Here is a 21,104-nt window from a genome sequence, read left to right as displayed (position 1 = left end):
TTATCAATGATAAAAATCCGATGCTAATTGCTCCATAATTTCCAACTTGCATTTAGCAAGTTAATAATAAGTTAGAATAAGTGGTAGTTTTCATTCATTAATATTATTGTTCCACATGACATACTCAACAAGTGTGATAAGTGGAGATCAAGAGGGAGCAGGAGGGGAGAAAGACAAATGCAGCTTTGGAGCAATTTCTGACCAGACAAAAAGCACACACACTGAAGAGAGAAGCAAAATGTGTCGTCTTACAACAGAATGGCACTCACATAAAAGAGTGAAACATGCATACACCAAGATATTTTATTCATAGAAGCATTGCAAGAAAAGCAAGAGAATTGTAAAAGAAATTACACCTGACATAAAATAAAGTGAACAAACTAAATCAGGTAAATTGAGATTTAACTGAGGACAAAGAGCATTTAGTTGTGGCAGCTCAACCCAAAAGTTGGAAAAAGCCAGTCGGTGAAGTATGCTTTAATTTCATTGAAATTATTCAAATATTGCTCATGACAGAAATAAACAACATTATTGCAAAGTTTTAAACATAATTGCTTTTATTTAAAATTTCAAAAATGTTTTTTTTGAATACAAGTATAGCCCTCCTCAAACAACTACCACAGACACTTGGGAAAATATACAATGCAAAATTCCACAGTTTTCTTCTTCTACATCACTTACCTATGCAACTGTGATAGGGGAAGGTGATAAAACACCATTGGGAAGCAGGGGAAACCCACATTAAAAATGAAACTTTAGATCAGTGCTTTGCTTCCTCCTTCCTCCCACAAAACAAAAATTGGTGGTGTGAAAAGGAAGATGAAGGACTTTTTGCTCACAAATACTCAAATAATAATCAGTTATTTATACAAACTACCACAAAGGGGCAAATGGAAACAAATTCAAGTTGTGCCACTCAATTTTTCTTTCCTGACAACTTGAAGTGCAAGAATCTGGTTAGGTCTACACATCTGTTTGTACTGTACAAATCTCCACACAAAAAGAGTAATTTACAATTCTTCAGTTTAAAAATCCCATTGCATTACAGGAAAACCATTTGGTTACCAATCATGACCAAATGATCCGACGTGTCAAACGCAACATTGTTGGCAGCCAACAAACATTAGATGTTCGAAAACAGTCACTGGGTGATCTTAACTTGCACCAACTTATAGCATGTATGGAAAGCATAATCTCTAGATGTCAATAACTAGACACCCAGTATGTTAAAACACACTTTGGTTAGGCCACCGATCTCGGGCTAGATGAGCAAAATAAACATTTGTCATCGGATTTCAGATCGCAGATCTCTGCTGGTCAGAAGTGATCATTCTCCAGTTTTGAAATGGAGATGCTTAAAAATAAACACCTCCCACCAACTCAGACATGTTCATTAGTAACTACTCATTTTCAGGCCGTAGTCATTCATTGGAATAACTTAAATCAAAAGAAGGTTGGAAGTACAGATGACACTCAAGTTTTGGGCTTCAAATGAATTTTGGGGGCATGAACCATACTCAGGTAGTACAATCTTGTTAGAATAGAAAGCAGCCTTGCATTTACAATACTGTTCTGCGTTCAATGAAGGAAACTTTACACATATTCCAATATATGGTCAAACATAGAAGGCAGCTGGATAAACAGATGCTGGTGATGCAGTGTGAGGTACCTGGCACAGGGTACTAAGTCTTGGCCTTCAATCTGCTGGAGCTGTCATTCGGACTAAGTTTCTCCAGCAACTTATGACTTTTAGAATGAACCAAAAACTGACCACATTGAGGTCCAAATCCCAGTATTGACATCTTTATTTCAAAGATGAACAAATATGAAAGAGCCTATGATGAAAGCTGGATACAAGGGACAGAAATATTAATGCAAAGGTTCTGTATGATATTCATGTATTGAGAACTTTAGAGCTATTATTAATTACCTTAATTTCACAATCATTTTTAATGAAAGAAGGAACATTCTATCCCACAGCCTTAAGTTCTCCCAAACGCACAAGAGATTACAAAATTCTATAAGAGCTTTTGGTTTCAACCTTTTTATATTCCTATGAAAGTGTCCAAGTAGGTTGAAGTTGTGTATTTGATCCAGTATTTTATATCAGTCAACGTAAACATTTAAAGTACAAACACGTTTGCAGTTTCCAAAATAATTACTACATCCATTATTAGTTAAAAATCTTGGCTATTTGCAATTCACTTCCGACGCTTGCGTGGTGGGATGGAATGTTCACTTGATTCGACATCACTGTCGACATACTCGTCGTCCTCATCTTCTTCCTCCTCGTCATCTTCCTCCAATTCTACTTGCACCAACCTTGTCCGTTTCTGGGTGCTCTTTCGTGGTTTGCCTCTTCTGTAGTTGTAATTGGGGAGGTGTTTCCTCAACATTTCAATGAAGCATCGTTCTGTTTTTTCTACACAGGTGAGGACCTGGCATCCTTCCTGATTGTACATTTCTGCATTGTTAAACACCAGCTTCATATCCTCAAGAAATTCTTCAACAGATCTATACCTGTTGCAAGTGCACTTACTCTGCATTGTCTGCAAATCCATCGGCTTACTAATTATTTCCAAATAATCTTCTGCCTCTTCAGTTGTCACAGGCTCTCTAAAAAAGGGAAAACAATCAGTAAACTTTACATAGAAAGAGAAACCAATCGTTGCCAATAATTTTAGATGCACTGAAGCAAACTGGGCCAGGTGAAGCAAAGTGATGTTTGTTCTTTGTCAACTGTTCCCACCACAAATCTGCAAAACCATGATCGATGGTACTCTTAAATATGCAGCAACTTTCTGGACTATAGTTGCACAGATATTAGTCTGTCTCAACTGAGCAATGACCCACATCATCAGAGTGGAGAACAATCATGGACCCCAAATTCTTTTTCAATGTTTTAAGAATCAAAAACACTGAACTTTGTGTTACCATATGGCACCCAAACACTGCTTCAGATGATTGGTTTATAAGCTTATTAAGCAGATTCTTAAACACTGTCACAGGAGTAGTTGAAGATCAGACAGACTTTGTAGATCATGGTTGACCCTACATCTTATCTCTAATTTCTTATCCTGGTCCAGTATCTTGAATAAATCTATGGCCTTAAAGGATTGAGACTAAAATTTCAGAATAATCTTATGCTTTCTTGGTTGTTCAATTAAGTAATTTTTCATTCTAGTGCCAAAATGGTAATCACCTACCCTGACACCATTACCCCAAATGAAGAACCAGTCCCTCGGTATCCGGTTTTACAAATATCACAACAAATGTTTTTTTGCTTCAGTCACATAACTACTTATTTTGTTGCAAATTTTAGAGAATGACAGCCTCTTCCACTCAACCTTCTCCCCTGTAGTCTAAAATTAACAAACTGTTGTATTCCTTTTCAGACTTCAACTCGATTTCAAAATCTACATTTTCCAATGTGCCATTCATATTCATAAATTGAATGTTAATGTCTGCATAACTGCTTTATTTAATATCCTAGTCTTAATCACACAACCCTTCATGAGGAATTCTATTGCATCTTGATCACTGTTCATCAGAAATCTCTTTATGAAGAGATTAATCCTACTTCTTTACACAGTATGAGATTTGAAATAGCTAGTTCTCTAAGGTTCCTTCACTCATTGTTTGAAGGAATTGATTTGCTGTACCATTCCTGATAATTTGATTTGCTGAGACAATACTGTCTCCCACAAAGATTTGGTTACCATTCTTCCCTGTAGCAAACTGTAATTCATTTACCTGAAGGGCCAGCTGTATCTGGACCTGACCAATTTATTCAGGATTTCTTCACACTTTGTCAACTCCAGGTTTAGTCTTCGCGATTTATATTTTGTTCTTTGGCCCACCTATCAACACAAATAAATACCAATTAGAAAGCCAAATGTGTTGTCATGTGTTTCCATTACTAAGCAAAAAGTAAAATCAAAATACCTTTTCCTCCTGTTATATAACCATTTACTGATTACATGTGAATTTCAGTCAAGTCAGATCATGTCCCTGTACAATGTCTACTATTACGTGCTCTCATTCCATTTAGTGTATTAATTTAAGGGCTAATACAGGCTGCAACCATTAGCTTTGGAGAGATTGGGTGGCATCAGGTAGTTCAGGCTGTACCCTAATATGCTACTTTGGAGAGTAGCAAATTTTTCCAGGGACACAGGTGGTGAGAGAGTCCTATGTGTGGAACACTGAAGGAACAGCACTTTACGACCAGCAGCCATTTCATTGAACATGGAGCAGGAATGACTCTGCGTGATAACGGTCAATTCAGCAAATTTTCCGTCAGGGGAATTATTGAATCCCACCATGACCAAGGAAAGGACACTCTGATTGACCCGTACCTGGGTGATGGAAGCATCGTGGAAGCCTCACATTTCATTTCCCCTACGCAAGGAAAAGGGGAGTTGTGACAACTGTTCTTATCAAAGGATATTTTTCTGTAAGAGATTCGACAAGGATTTGTGAGCTTTCGGCAGTTCAGTCACTCAGTCTCTACCATCTCCTTTGTGATTACTTTTGTGCATCAGTTTAAAAGTTTTGACAATGGATTTCTAAGACCGAACTTTGGAATAACTTTACAGAACTGTTCCTAAGCTGTAATGGTTTGGGTTTGACACGCATAGTTGGTTTTGATTTGACTAATGTTATATTTTTAGAACTTAATAATAAATAGTGTTTTAAAAGACAAATATAACACTGCCCTGGTGAATTTCCATGGCTGCTGGTCTGTGACATAGCACAATGCTCGCTCATAAAGGGTCACTAGCCAGTGACCAAGGGTAGGGACATATTTCAAGATCCCTGGCATTACAGCCTTAAATCATTTCAGTTTATCCCATGAACCAAGGAATTGCCGAGAACAATAAATTCAGGGAAGAACTAGGTGACCAGATAGCATCTCGACGTACAACAGAATTACCAGCAATTCAGAACTAGTCTGACTTCTAACAAAACTATTCTAATGTAGTTCTATCCAACATTGCCTTCTATCCAACAATATGGAAATTTGCCTAGATAAACCCTGTTCACAAAAAAGGCAAGTCAAATCCCTCCTGCATTATACGTCCCGCCTTTTTCACCTTCGGAAGCCAACTCAGAAATCTCCCTGTGTAAAAGGACATGCAATCCACCTCTGCACAAAAAATAAATTTGCCTTTTAAAAAAAACAAGCGGAGGAGTCGCGTGATGGAGTAGTGGCCGGTAGGAGAATACCAGCCCTCTCCAGAAAAGAAGAAAAAAAGTGAAGAAAAAGCAAAGCCCCAGACACACAAATCACAACAAATAAAAAATAAAGGGGTGGAGAAAATGGCACCTAAGAAAGAAAAACCAAAAACAGGAAAAAAAGGAAAGACGCCGAAAGAGAAAGGTGAAGGCCTTACCTGCATGAAAAAGCAGGGACCCGCCGTGGAAAGAGGAGCCCACTCCCTGAGGTTAGTCGCAACCCACCGACTGCAGAACTGCAAAAATGGCTCACTGAGCCAAACAGAGGTGCGCAACTGCGCATGACAAGGACAACACCGACGGGAGGGGGGACCAGCTGCGAAGTGAAACTCCACAGCACGAACAGCTGAGAGATGCCCAACAGCAGGGCTCCCAGCTGGAAGATAAAGTAAGCAACGGGAAAGGGAGGGGTGAGAAAGAAAAAAGGAAGCAAGAGACACAACAGATAACCAGCCCAGAAGAGGATCAACATCAAGAAATCATGAAAAAAAAACCCAACAAACAGACAAGCAACTCAACAAGAAAGTCAGAAGACACCAATACAAGGAAGAGAAATAGATGACACAAACCCAAGAGCAGACACAGAAGAAGAAGAAGAAGAAGAAGAACACCAAGCTCTGCACAGAGGAATAGGAGGTAAAATGAATAGACAGTACATAGATAAAAAAAATTTCAAGAACATATGAAAGCATTAAAAGAATGGTTGACACTAGAATTTAGTGAAAAGAAAAATGAAAAGTACAGAAGAAAAAAATGAATAGAATAGAGCTGGTCATAACAGATGGAGGGAAAGGATTAGAAAATGTGGAAGAACGTGTATGGCATTAGAAATGGAAGTGAACGACTTAAAAAGAAAATTGGAAGAAAGTGACAAAAAAGTTAAAGAATCACAGGAGTTGTTAGCTCAGAAGATAGATATAATGGAAAACTATAGTAGGCGAAACAATATAAAGATAGTGGGCCTCAAGGAAGATGAAGAAGGCAAAGATATGAAAGAATTTATAAAAGAATGGATCCCAAAAGTCCTGGGAATGCCAGAAATGCAGGAAGGAATGGAAACAGAAAGGGCACACAGAACATTAGCCACGAAACCACAGTCACAACAAAAATCAAGATCCGTTTTAGTAAAATTTCTGAGCTACAACAAGAGAAAATATATTGGAGAAGGCAAGGAATAAAATTAAAGAAGACAAAAAACCACTGGAATACAAAGGTCAAAACATTTTTTTCTACTCAGACATAAGTTTTGAGCTCCTAAAGAAGAGGAAGGAGTTTAACGCAGCAAAATCGATCCTATGGAAAAATGGCTGTATATTTATGTTAAGATATCCAGCGGTGCTCAAAATAGTTATCCCGGGGGAGCAAAACAGACTGTTCTTGGATCTGGAGAAAGCATGAGAATTTGCAGAATGCCTGCAAGACAGAAAGAGAGATGAAGAGATGTAACAAGAACAAAGAATGACGACAAACTACATATGAAGATGTAAAAATAATGTATAAGTAAGAACTAAAGGAGGGAAGAAAAAGGAAGTAAGGGGGGGAGGTAAAAAAAGAGGAGGGGATAAAAAAAGAGAAGAAAAGAGGTGGGGGGGAACACTTGGGGTTAAGGGAATTTTAGATGTGGGAGTGGTTGAAGTATTTTATGTTTTAGAAGTGTTGTCATACAGTGCGTTCAAAACAGAAAACAGGAATGAAAATGGGGAAAAGGGGTAAGGTGGTGGTGAGGAAGTGGAAATGAGATGTAGAGTATGAGATGGCCATGTTGAACTTTATGACTATAAATATTAACGGAATACATAACCAAATCAAAAGGAAGAGGCTATTAAATTTACTGAAAAAAGAAAAAATATATATAGCATCCGTGCAGGAAACGCATCTAACTGAATTGGAACATAATAAATTAAGCAGAGACTGGGTAGGGCACGTAACGGCAGCATCATATAACTCAAAAGCCAGAGGAGTAGCTACATTAATCAATAAAAATGTACCAATCAAAATAGAGGAGGAAATAATAGATCCAGCAGGGAGGTATGTAATGATAAAGTGTCAGATATATTCAGAACTCTGGAATTTGGTCAATATATATGCACCTAATAAAGAGGATCAAAAGTTTACGCAAGATTTTTTTTGAAGATTGTAGGTACGCAAGGGAATATATTGATAGGAGGATACTTTAACCTTAATTTGGATTCAAAGATGGATAAAACTGAACAAAAGACTAGCAGAAAGAACAAAGTAGCCAAATTTATGGTTAAATCAATGCAGGAAATGCAACTTTTGGATATATGGAGGATACAACACCCAAAGGAGAAGGAATACTCATATTATTCGAGTAGACCTAAAACATACTCAAGGATTGATCTGTTCCTGATGTCAGTCCATTACCAAGGGAGAGTTAGGAAAACAGAATATAAAGCTAGATTGCTATCTGATCACTCACCCACATTATTAGCAATAGAACTGGAGGACATCCCACTAAGAACGTATAGATGGAGATTAAACTCCATGCTATTTAAAAGACAAGATTTTAGAGAATTTATTGAGCGCCAAATTAAAATGAACTTTGAAATAAATACGGAATCAGTGAAAAACAAATTTATATTATGGGATGCAATGAAAGCCTTCTTCAGAGGGCAGATAATAAGATATGTAACTAAGATGAAAAAGGACTACAATCGGGAAATAGAACAGCTGGAAAGGGAAATAATGTACAGAAAAAGAACTAGCAACGAGGGAAGATGCAACAAAAAGAGAATTGGCAGACAAAAAAATAAAATACGAAACATTACAAACATACAAGGTGGAGAAGAACATAATGAAAATAAAGCAAAAGTATTATGAGCTAGGAGGGAAAAAAAATGCACAAAATACTAGCTTGGCAGCTTAAAACAGAACAAGCTAAAAGAACAGTATTGGCATCAAGGAAAAAGGACAAACAAATTACATATAACCCAACAGAGATCAATGAAAACTTTAAGGAATTCTACGAGCAATTATACTGAACTGAGAACGAAGGGAAAGAAGACAAAATAGATGAGTTTCTAGCTAAAATTGAACTACCGAAATTGCAAGAAGAGGAGCAAAACAAGTTGATAAAACCTTTTGAAATAGAGGAAATACAAGATATATTAAAAAAGCTACCGAACAATAAAACGCCTGGGGAGGAAGGACTCCCAATAGAATTCTATAAAACATTTAAAGAGTTATTAATTCTTCCTCTCCTGGAAGTAATGAACCAGATAGAAGAAACACAAAACTTGCCAGATTCATGTAAAACAGCAATAATTACAGTAATACCAAAGATGAGGAAAGATCCACTAACACCAGCATTGTATAGACCAATATCTCTACTTAACTCAGATTCTAAGATAATAGCAAAACTATTAGCAAACAGATTGGCCGACTGTGTACCAAAAATAGTAAAACTAGATCAAACTGGATTTATTAAGAAAAGACGAACAACGGACAATGTCGGTAAGTTCATTAACTTAATCCATGCAGTACAAGGAAATAAGACGCCAACAGTGGCTGTTGCTTTAGATGCAGAGAAAGCCTTTGACAGGGTAGAATGGAATTATTTATTCAAAGTATTACAGAAGTTCAACCTACCAGAGAAATATATTAATTGGATTAATGCATTATATAAGGGTACAATGGCGAAGGTGGCAGTAAATGGATATATATCGAACCAATTTAAATTAAGCAGGTCAACTAGGCAGGGATATCCACTATCTCCCTCACTGTTCACTTTAGCAATAGAGCCATTGGCAGAACTGATAAGAACAGAAAATAAAATAAAAGGGATAAAAATAAAAGAGAAGGAATATAAAATCAGTCTATTTGCAGATGATATCATAGTATATTTAACAGAACCAGAATTATCAATAAAAGAATTACATAAGAATTGAAGGAATATGGAGAAATATTGGGGTACAAGATCAATGCAAATAAAAGTGAAGCAATGCCAATGAATAATGCGGATTTCACAAAGTTTAAAAAAGAATCACCATTTAAATGGCAAACACAAGCAATCCGATACCTAGTTATTCGACTAGATAATAATCTAGGCCATCTGTACAAATTAAATTATCAGCCATTAATGAACAAATTACAAGATGACTTAGAACATTGGAAAGATCACTAACACTGATAGGAAGGGTAAATTGCATTAAAATGAATATCTTCCCAAGGATACAATACCTATTTCAATTGTTACCAATTCCTTTAACAGATAAATTCTTCAATGAGCTAAAGAAAATAATAAGGAAATCTTATGGAAAGGGGGTAAACTGAGGATAGCACTAGATAAATTAACAGAATGGTACAAACAAGGTGGTTTGCAGCTACCAAACTTAAAAAATTATTATAGAGCAGCACAATTAAGATATCTATCAGATTTTTATCAAACAAGGGAAAAACCAGATTGGACCAGGGTAGAGCTAGATTAAATAGGGGAGAAGGTACCAGAACATATACTTGATAAGTGGGATGAAAAACTGGTGCAATATAGAAGTTCACCAGTACTGCACCATCTGCTCAACATTTGGAAGAAGATTCACGTAGAAAGGAAAAAAAAAACAAATTACCAACTACCAAAATTATTATTGACGCAAAATTAACTAATCCCTTTCACAATAGATAACCTTTCCTTTAGAGAATGGGAGAGAAAAGGGATTAAAAGAATAGAAAATTGTTTTTTGGGAAATAATTTATTATCATTTGAACAAATGAAGTACAAATATGCAATAATTCACTGTACAATGTTTGCATACCACTAACTGAAAACCTACTTAAAGGATAAATTGGGAAGCAGACTGAGATTACCAGAAGGAAGCAGCTTTGAATATGTGATTACAGACACAATGATAATTAAAAGATTTATAACAAACATGTACATCAAGCTGCAAGAGAAAGAAAATTATGAAATAAGCTATAAACCCAAACAAAAGTGGGAACAAGATCTAAACATGAAGATAAAAAATGAAATATGGGAAAAGCTATGCTCCAGAACTATGAGAAATATAATAAACACGAGGTTACGCATGATACAATATAATTGGTTACACAGGTTATATATCACACCCCAAAAGTTAAATAAATGGGACCCAACATAATCAGATAGATGTTTTCGCTGTAAGAAGGAAACGGGAACAACAGTACATGCAATTTGGGCATGTGAGAAAGTGAAAAAGTTTTGTGCAGATCTAAATCAGGTATTAAATAAAATCACAAAAAGCAACATACCAAAAAATCCAGAGATCTTTCTTCTAAGTAATATAAGAAGTAAAGAATTAGGCCTCAAACTGGATGAAGCGCAAAAAAGATTTATTATGATAGCCTTAGCTGAAGCAAAAAAATGTATAATGTCAACTTGGAAATCGGAAGAGAGCCTGAGAGTACAGCAATGGTACATGGAAATGAATAAATGTATTCCATTGGAAAAAATAACAATTTAAAAAATAAAGTCACATTATTTGAACAAATTTGGGAACCGTACATGGAACACAACAGAGAGGGCCTACCGCGGACCTCCACCCCCTAAAATGATAGAACGAGAAGAAGACTAAATGAACTGACCCAGTGTGTAAAAGTAGATGACACAATTTTCTTGTTTATTTTCATTGTGTGATGACATTGTTTAATGGGTTTATTGTATTGTATATGTTGAACGTTTAATGGGTTTGGAGGGGGGTGGGAAGGAGGGAGGGAAGGGAGGCGGAAAAAGGGGAGAAAATGACATTGTGTATATTCAAGAGGGAAATGTTTGTGTGAATTTTGATTAATATGGTTCATAATATGAAAAATAAAAAAAATTAACTATTAAAAAAATGAGCAAACTAACGTGGCTTTTCTGCATAAAAACCTTTTAAGATCATTGGTTTTCAACCTTTTTTTTTCCCCCTACTCACATACCACCTTGCGTAATCCCTTACTAACCACAGAGCACCTATGACATCCTATACATGCTCTGTGGAAGTAAGGGATTACGCAAGGTGATATGTGAGTGGGGAGAAAAAGATTGCGAACCACTGTCTTAGATTAACCACCTTCACTGTTCACTCTACCACTCATCTTGATGAGTGCTAATTACTTCTAAATCTCACCTAGCCAAAGTTCACCTGGTATTTTAAATGCCAACCACATTTGATATAAAATATTTAGCCTCAATCACAAGGTGTCACAAAAGAGTGCAAGTAAATTCCTACAAAAATATCTGGATTGGGCTTCAGTATGAAATTAACCTGAGAAAATATTGATGGAAAATACAAAACTTTAAACAATTGTATTTTGGCAAAAGGAATATCCTAAACATACTAATAATTCTGGCCAAAATGCAACACTTGGAAAAACATTTCTGTTTTCCCTGTTGGCTGTATTGTTCTCAGGATAAGATTTGAAACATATTTGCACATTTTTTTCAACTGTGCTGCTTCCTAGGTTCCTTGTCCATGCATCAACTGGTTGATGACTCAGACTTGCACATCTCAGGATCTGAGTGGGCCTGGGGTCCAGAAAGATGAGCCAACTGAGGTAGGAACAAAGAAAAATCCCAGGCATTATACACTATACATGTACTATCCACTGAGCCTGATGAACAGAATTTTGATGAGAATGAAGATACCTTCATTTTGGTTTCCAATAACCTGTAAAACATTGCTCAAATGGCAAGATTACAGCAGAAAACTAACTGAATTTTCACATTTTACACACTGATGTTAAGTAACAGCTCGATATCCATAAGATGCTAAGGAATAGTCAGCTGGAGGGTTCTATTTCAACACAAGAACAAATATCTTGGAGGAATATACTAACTCAATAAAGCTTCACAGAACTGCATGCTAAACCATAAATGCAACCAACAGATCAAATCAGACCTCTCCATTTCTAGTTGTGAATAGCAGGGCAGTTAAAACACTTGACATTTCCTAAATAATGGAAGAACCCAGCTTATGACAATCAAAAAAATAAAGACTGAAACACTTGTAATCAATGCCTGTTGATATTTCCACCATTGCAAATGTCAGGCTTCAGCCAATTCAATTGGCTTCTATTAATAAAAAAAATTGAACAGGTACTAGATGCAGCAGGCAGTGGAACCCCGATTTAACGTGAATTCAGATACAACGTAATGAGTTATTGGATTCCTTAACTTTCAATTCTTTGAGATAGGACGTTAAGTGAGCCCATTTAAAAATATGTAGTACAAGGGATGGTCACCCTGTGGAGCAGCGGGATGATTAAAAGTGGCGCTTCTAAATGATTAAGGTAAGAACAGTAATGTTTATCTTGCTGGGGAATTCATCGCATTGATTGGGGGGGGGGGTGAGGCGGGGGCTGCTGCGATTGATGTGTGTATATATTTTACACAGTAGAGAAATCCCAATTTAGCACGACCCTGTTTTTTTCACGATCTGATTTTTTGGACCCAAATTGTCGCGTTATAATTACCCAGGTATATAATGTCCATCTGAAGACCAAAGAAACCCAATTTGGTTCATTACCACCCTATTAGTCTACTGCCAATATGCATGAATGCATACAGGTGTCATGAGCCATCAAATCACAGAACACTACAGCACAGAAACAAGCCAGTTAGCTCATCTTGCCCACGCTAAACTATTTTTCTACCTCGCTCCATTGACCTGCATCTGGACTTTAGCCCTCATACCCCTCCCATTCACGTACCTATCCAAATTTTTCTTCAATGTTGAAATCGAACCCATATTCAGCATTTCTGCTTGCAGCTCGCTCCACACTTTCATCACCCTTTGATTGAAGATTTTATAATATTGCCCTTGAACATTTCATCTTTCACCCTTAACCTACATCCTCTCTTTCTTGTTTACCAAATCTCAGTGGAAAATGCTTGCTTGCATTTACTCTACCTCTACTCATACTTTATCAAATTTCTCCTCATTCTGATTCCAGGGAATAAAGCCCTAATCTGTTCAATTTTCCCTACAATTCAGCTCCTTAAGATCCAGCAAACTCTTTGTAAATTTTCTCTGCAATCTTTCAATCTCATTGATACATTTCCTGAAGATAGGTGACCAAAACTGCACACAATACTCCAAATTTGGTCTCACTAATCTCTGATGCGACACTGCATTTTAATCAATAATCATTCATCAAACACTGGTGGTCAGTTTAAGCTCTGCCTAAATCACATGGTTCAGACCTTATTACAGCTTCAGCCAATCAATGGCAAAACAGCTGAACTGCAGAGACAAAGGTGAAAATGACTGTCTGCCACGTATCTTAGCCAGTGGTATGGAGAGGACCCCACATGCTCCCTCTGCCAGACTTCAGCAACACTTAAACATTTTGGTGGGTTGCAAGGCCGATACACCTGGTGTCATAACCAGGTGATACAGTGTCTTGCAGCAGTGTTGGAAAATCGGCAGACGAGTGTTAACGCTCTACCTCCCCTTCATCCCACCAGCCTTAAACAGCATTTGTCCAGAAAGGTGAGGGTCAAGCCAGAATTGGCACATCAAGATCAGATTCCAGGCAGCTAGGCGGGGCACTTGATTGGAAGATGTTGGCAAACTTAGGCCAGAGGCTCTGTTTCCCAAATGAAATTGCAGAAACCAATCTCAGGCCAGACCTTGTGCTGTGGTCGGCCTCACTCCATCTCGTTGATATAAAAGAGCTTACAGTGACCTGGGAGGATGCAGTTGCGGAGGCCTATGAACGCAAGAAACTAAGGTTATGCTGAACTTGCAGCTGATGTGCAGCCACATGGCTGGAAGAGAAGGGTCCTTCCAGTGCAGAGGATTTGTAGCCACAATGACATCAAGGCTACCTGGGGAATTGGGAAAGTTGCACCGACAAGCAGTCAAAAATCTCTCCAGAGCTCCTGAAGAGGGTAGTCAGTGGTTCTGGGTGAGGAGAAAGGATTCCACCTGGGCACCCAAGTGAGTGAATAGCATCTAGGGGGTAAGCCCAGGATGCCAGGATTCACTGCTGAACTCGTGGGTCTATCAGCGAAACAGTGAGGAAGCAAATCTCAGGAGTGCAATAAGGGACATTAACATCTAGTCCTACATAACATACAACTAGATGGCATTCAACCACAGGGCACAAGGGAACCCTAAAAACTGGTCAATTAAAAATCAACCCAATGCCACATCAGGGAGTTGACCATCTTATTTTGTGCTAGCATGTGGTTGCTGGAAAATTTTAAAACACAAATGCTAACAGATGACATGATTTTAACGGATTCTGCAGGGAAAACTGCTGATTTCAATTTGGAAGATCCATGAAACCTGATCTTAGGGCAAGGTAGCACATACTTGTCGACAAAAGTACCAGACATGGCTCTCACAGTCAAAGAATCTGGAGTTCACAAGAGGCCAAGAGTTTAAAAAAATAATCATAATTAGAAAACAAGTAATTTGAGATACCTCATGTATTTTGAGACTGCAAAATAGTAATCAGAATAGAGTTCTGTCCATCATTTAAGCTTGACAACCACATGGCTTTGTCAACAAATTTGACAAGGAGATAGCATATATGTGTAATAAACATAAGGTAGTGATCATGGGAGATTTTAACTTCCCTCACATTGATTGGGATACCCATACAGTAAGAGGGTTGGATGGGCTGGAGTTTGTCAAATATGTACAAGATAGTTTTCTTAATCAATACGTAGAGGAACCGACTCGGGACGGTGTAATACTGGATCTCCTGTTAGGGAACGAGATAGGTCAGGTGTCTGAGGTTAATGTTGGAGAACAAGTTGGGTCTAGGGATCACAACTCTATTAGTTTTAGGGTAGTTTTAGGGAAGAGCAAAGAAGGGCCTAAAGTTGAGGTTCTGGATTGGAGAAAAGCAAATTTCGAAGGAATGAGAATGGCTTTGGGGAGTATTGAGTGGGACATGATTTTTTCAGGAAAGAATGTAAATGAAAAATGGAGAATATTCAAAGAAGAAATTTTGAGAGTACAGAGTAAATATGTCCCTGTGAGGATCAAAGGAAAGGCTGGAAGTCATAGGGAGTCTTGGTTTTCAAGGAATATTAGAAATTTGGTTAGGAGAAAGAGGGAGGTGTACTAGAGGTATAAACAGCAGGGTGATGAGAAATTGAAAGAGGACTACAAGGAGTGTAGAAAAGAATCTTAAGAAAGAAATTAGAAAGGCCAAAAAGAGACACGAAGAGGCTTTGGCAGGCAGAGTAAGAATAAATCCAAAGGGTTTCTATAGGTACATTAAAAGTAAAAGATTAGTGAGGGATAGAATTGGACCCCTTATAGATAGGAAGGATAGGCTACGTGAAAAGTCAGAGGAGATGGGGGAAATTTTAAGTGATTTCTTTTCCTCGGTATTCACTAGGAAAAAAAATATTGTACCATTTGAAGTAAAGAAAAATAGTGGGGAGGTCATGAATCATATAAGGATAACTGAGGAGGTAGTGATGGCAGTGTTAAAAAAGATAAAGGTGGACAAATCTCCGGGTCCAGACAAAGTATTCCCAAGGACACTCAGGGAGACTAGTGTACAGAAATTAACAGAGATATTTAGGATGTCACTGGTCACGGGGGTAGTGCCAGAGGATTGGAGGGTGGCTCATATTGTTCCGCTGTTTAAGAAAGGGTCCAAATGTGAGCCTGGAAATTATAGACCTGTGAGTCTGACGTCTGTGGTGGGTAAGTTGATGGAAAGTGTTCTGAGGGATGGCATTTACAAATATTTGGAAGAACAGGGATTGATAGGTAGGAGTCAGCATGGTTTTGACAGGGGTAGATCATGCCTAACAAACCTTATAGAGTTTTTCGAGGGGTTTACAAAAATGATTGATGAAGGCTGTGAATGTTGTCTATTTAGACTTTAGTTCCCCACAGGAGGTTAGGAAAAAAGGTGGAGGCATTAGGTATAAATAAGGAGGTAGTGAAATGGATTCAGCAATGGTTGGATGGGAGGTCCCAGAGAGTACTGGCAGAAAATTGTTTGTCAAATTGGAGGCCGGTGACTAGTGGAGTTCCTCAGGGATCAGTCCTGGGTCCACTATTGTTTGTTATATATATTAACGATCTGGAAGAAGGGGTGGTGAATTGGATAAGTTTGCAGATGATACAAAGATTGGTGATATTGTGGACAGTGAGGAAGATTACCGTAGCTTAAGAAGAGATATAGGAAAGCAAGAGGAGTGGGCATAGAAATGGCTGATGGAATTTAATACGGATAAGTGTGAAGTGTTGCATTTTGGAAAGGCAAATCTAAATAGGTCATATACATTGAATGGTAGATAAATGAGGAGTGCAGAGCAACAAAGGGATTTAGGAGTTATGGTAAATAGTACCCTCAAAGTTGATACTCAGGTGAAGATGGCATTTGGAATGTTGGCCTTCATAAATCGGAGTATTGAATTCAAGAGTTGGGATGTTATGATGAAACTGTACAAAGCATTGGTGAGGCCAAATTTGGAATACTGTGTGCAGTTTTGGTCACCAAATTGATAGGAAGGATATAAACAAAATAGAGAGAGTGCAGAGAAGGTTCACGAGAATGTTGACAGGATGTCAGGGTTTGAGTTACAGAGAAAGGTTGAGCAGCCTGGGGCTTTTTTCTCTGGAGCGTAGAAGATTGAGGGGGGGGGGGGGATTTGATGGAGGTGTTCAAGATTTAAAAAGGGACAGAGAGAGTCAACGTGGATAGGCTTTTTCAATTAAGAGTGGGGGATATTCAAACCAGAGGCCATGGTTTGAGATTGAAGGGGGAAAATTGGGATGTGGAATAAGCTACCGGCGGAGGTGGTTGAAGACGTTATTTACATTTAAGGAAAGACTGGATAATTACATGGAGGGGAGAGGATTGGAGGGGTATGGACCAGGTGCTGGTCAGTGGGACATGGATGAGTAGGGCCTGTTCTGTGCTGTATATGGTTATAACACATTTGACACTCAGTGCACACCATACCTTCCTGCATTAACTTTGAGAGGTGTTGTTTCCTCTGCACTTAAAATGAATTCTCTATGTTTGGTGAGTTAGACAAAATCCTACCTCCAAATCACAGCATGAATGTGTTGAAAATAACTAGTTTTAAAATTGTACAATTGAACAATGAATTGTTGAAGCTTTTTAAAGCACCGGTGAGACCACACTTAGCGTACAACGTACAGTTTTGGGTTCATTATTTAAGAAAGGATGCGCTGGTATTGGAGAGGGGTCAGAGAAGATTCACAAGAATGACTCCTGAAATAAAGGGGTGAGCAAAGGAGCTCTTGGACTTTATTCCTTGGAGTTCAGAAGAATGAGGGGGATCTCAAAGAAGCATTTCGAATGTTGAAAGGCCTGGACATAGTAGGGGAGTCTAGGACAAGAGGGTACAACTTCAGGATTGAAGTGCGACCTTTTAAAACAGAGATACAGATACATTTCTTGACCCAGAAAGTGGCGAACCTCTGGAATTTGCTACCATGGGGGAGTCTGGAGGCCAAGATATTGGGTGTATTTAAGGCAGTGGTTCTGATAGTCAGGGTTACGGGGAGAAGACAGGGGAATGGATCAGCTCATGATGGAATGAAGGAGTGGACTTGATGGGTTGAATGGCTTTACTACTCTTGTATCCTTATCCTTAAATTGCCTTGAGATTGGAACATACAAATTTCATTATTACCACAATACCTCAGCCAACAAAGTTCAAATTTTGTGTACTTGCATTTGAATGATCCTCAGTATTTTTCTATTAATATCATCAATGCTGTGTGTTATAACTACGAGTATCAGTGCAGACTCACAGAATGAAACATTTGATAACACCATGATTTTAAAAAAAATCAACAAATTGAAAAATTTACAAGCCCACAGATCTCATGTAATCCTCCTGTCTTATTTCCTTGTGCTGCCCTCTTACAAGTGCGCACGAGCATAGGCACATGCACACATCCTAATATACTCTGGACTAGCTATTCTGCTGAATTAGCCTGTGACAAATGAGGATGGATTATCAGGTTGGGTCCGTAGATACTGTTTATTTGGTCTCCTGATAATTGCTGTCCATGAAAGACAACCCCACTTCTGTTTGGCTGGAGTACAACAGGACAGCTGACAGAGTGCTGTGACTCTCTCTAACCCCAGCAGGCCAGTAACAACTGCCAGCAGTACAAACAGCCCGAGTTGCGGCTGCATTATTGGGATTCTAATACTAATTGGACCCCCCAGCCTACAGATACATTTAGTCCTATTTTAAACCCTCTTAACAATCTATGAATCATCTCTCAATAATCTACAAAGTGTAAGGGTTCAAGAGCATCTTTGCCGAGATATTTGTCAAAGATCTTCCACTGATTTTTTTCATTCTCTTTGTCGAGACCAGAATAATTTCCTGGCGTCTCCAGCTTGACCTCCTCAAAGTTGAAGAAGAAAAGACCCGACCACATAGCTGGAATCCCAGCAACTATTTCTCAAAAGCAAAAATTTCATGACCCTGGGTCAGAAGGAACTTTTTTTTTTAAAAGGAATGATAATTCTTAAGACTACCAATCTTTATCTCAGAATGTTAGATCATGGATTGGAGTCATGAGTGATTAATGCTTAATCTGTATTCTAAATCTTCACAGTTAATTTATTCTTGTTAAATGCATGGCTGGTTAAAACCAGGTCCAACATCCTGAACTTTCTACTTTTTACCTTGCTTTAAGGCTTTGTGCTCTATTTGTAGGCTCTCTTTCCCCTTCTCCCCAAGCTCCAGATCCCAAATCCAACTTTTCAGACCTCATGCAAAAGTAGTAGGGTCTTTTAGCATTTTGAATGGTAGGAGTTAAAGTAATTGAAGGGTCCCTTTTTTTTAAAAACAAGCAGTCAAGCAGAATGAACTAAAATTTCCGATTTAATAATGAAGCTTGATTAGGACTCTGACAGGATAGGAAGTGACCTGTAATATTACTTGACAAATTCAGTCCAAACCAATCTTGCATTTAGAATTAGCAAACAAATAGATGTCAAACTATACATATTAGCTATTCTGTCACAGTACCATGCAGCATCGCATCAGAACAGTGGAATTCCTGTCTTTGGCAGCTCCCGTGCTGATCACTACTTTATAAACATAGAACCATATACAGCACAGAACAGGCCAGTTCGGCCCTACTCGTCCATGCCGGAACAAATCCCCACCCTCCTAGTCCCACTGACCAGCACCTGGTCCATACCCCTCCAATCCTCTCCCCTCCATGTAATTATCCAGTCTTTCCTTAAATGTAAATAATGATGTTTGAGAAATGAGTCTCACATTCAAATTTTGGTAACTGAACTACCAAATTATTTATTTATTAAAAAATCTCCATTAATTATTAAGTGGCATTTACAGCTAGTAGACAATGTGCTGTAGATCAGCCATTCTTAACAGGGGCCCTATGCCTCCCCTGGGGTCACAGCACATTTAAGTAAAAGCCCTGTTTTTTTTCCACCTCATGTAACATAAATATTTATGCTTTTATGTAGTCATGAGGAGAAAAGTACAGAAGAAACCAAAACTTAATGGCTTCATAGGAAAGTGAGGCCATAAACTTCAAGCAGAGTCCAAAGGGGGACAGAGCCAAAATAAAGTTTGAGAATAGCTGTTGTAGATAACTGAAAAGTTAACATCCGAAATCAGTACTTTCTCCATTTAATTTGCCATCAAAATGCAGACTCCCATGCCCAGTTGACAGCATTGGTCCCTCAGGCGAACATGTACTGTAGCTTGTATTACACTGGTCATGGTCCGATTTGGGTAGTCACCACAGATGCCTCATCTGTTCTCACATTGTGTTTACACAAGACTTCCCAGAGAGGAGTGCATTCCAAATATGGGATCCCAGACAATTTTCTCCTCCAAGATCCAGGCCAAGTGAAACTATCTCTACCAGTTCGAAGTAAAATCAGCACAGCTGGAGTCTTTGCTGCATTTTATAATTCAGCAACCTGGCCACTAGGACAGAAGAAATGTTTTTAAAAAATAAAATTTGTACAGCATTCAGCAGGGTTTTCTATTGCTCCAAAAACCTACGTTAGGTTTCAAAACATTATATCCAGTACCAGGTATTCTAGGCAATCACTCTTACCACTGGAAGTATTGATTTATGAAGTCACATTTTAGGAGCTTGTTCAATTTGTCAGTCACTGTGATGAATAAATTTCTTTTTCTCCAATTGATAGTATATCTAACATTTACACAAGCATTATATAAAAGTGATAATTTTATGCATGCAGAAGGAATGAAAAATGGATGAAGTAGAAAATTCATGCATAATTTTATTTTCTCCAAGGCATTGTTTCAGAAGCTAAAAACAAGTTGATCTGTCGCCATGGAATAAAATAAGTTATCTCACGTTTGGATTTCCTTATACAAGATTTTTAGATACACCTATCTCATTGCCCAGCCCAAAATTCTGGCACTTGGCACTCACCAGCACATCAATGTCCACTCCATTGACGGGTGATGTCTTGCGTCGAGTGTTTCTGACATGACCATGTGGGGACCGTTTCTTCCCCGGCTGTTTGTCCTGTTTTGGAGGACGGCCCCGACGGCGTGGTTTTCCTTTGGCAGCTTTCCTAGGCCTTGCTGTAAAGAGCAAGATACACATGTGATCTCTAAGATGGCACAGGGGTCTTTTAAGTGGCATTCCAGCAAAGCTTTTGTTTGGCCTGAACCTTCACTTCTACCTTTCCTTATCCCATTATCCTCAGTCCTCAAGTTTCAATTTTTTTGGAGGGAGACTCCCCCTTCACATTTCACCTGTATACAGATAAAAAGGCCTTGTGTTAGTACTTCCACAAAATCCTCCAGCCAATGAGTTCTCTGCCCATTGACACTTTAATGTAATTGATTGAGGGTAAAAAAAAATTGAAGATGTCCAAAATCTGAGGTAGAAAACTCAAAA

General features: G+C 38.3%; 1 protein-coding gene across 1 annotated transcript in view; it reads right to left on the bottom strand.

The window, feature by feature from the left end:
* Positions 1-536: 536 nt before the first annotated feature.
* baz1b (bromodomain adjacent to zinc finger domain, 1B) overlaps positions 537-21,104 on the bottom strand; it is a 96,645-nt gene continuing 76,077 nt past the window's right edge. Inside the window, exons 16-18 of the mRNA XM_069911820.1 lie at positions 20,631-20,785; positions 3,754-3,860; positions 537-2,616 (exon numbers count right to left, since the gene is read on the bottom strand). Coding sequence (XP_069767921.1) covers positions 2,202-2,616; positions 3,754-3,860; positions 20,631-20,785 — 677 coding nt within the window. The 3' untranslated portion in view covers positions 537-2,201. The remainder of the gene's footprint in view (positions 2,617-3,753; positions 3,861-20,630; positions 20,786-21,104) is intronic.

The sequence above is a fragment of the Narcine bancroftii genome, chromosome 14 (assembly GCF_036971445.1).
Source record: "Narcine bancroftii isolate sNarBan1 chromosome 14, sNarBan1.hap1, whole genome shotgun sequence".
In the NCBI taxonomy this organism is placed as follows: Eukaryota; Metazoa; Chordata; class Chondrichthyes; order Torpediniformes; family Narcinidae; genus Narcine; species Narcine bancroftii.
This window is presented reverse-complemented; position numbering and strand designations above follow the sequence as displayed.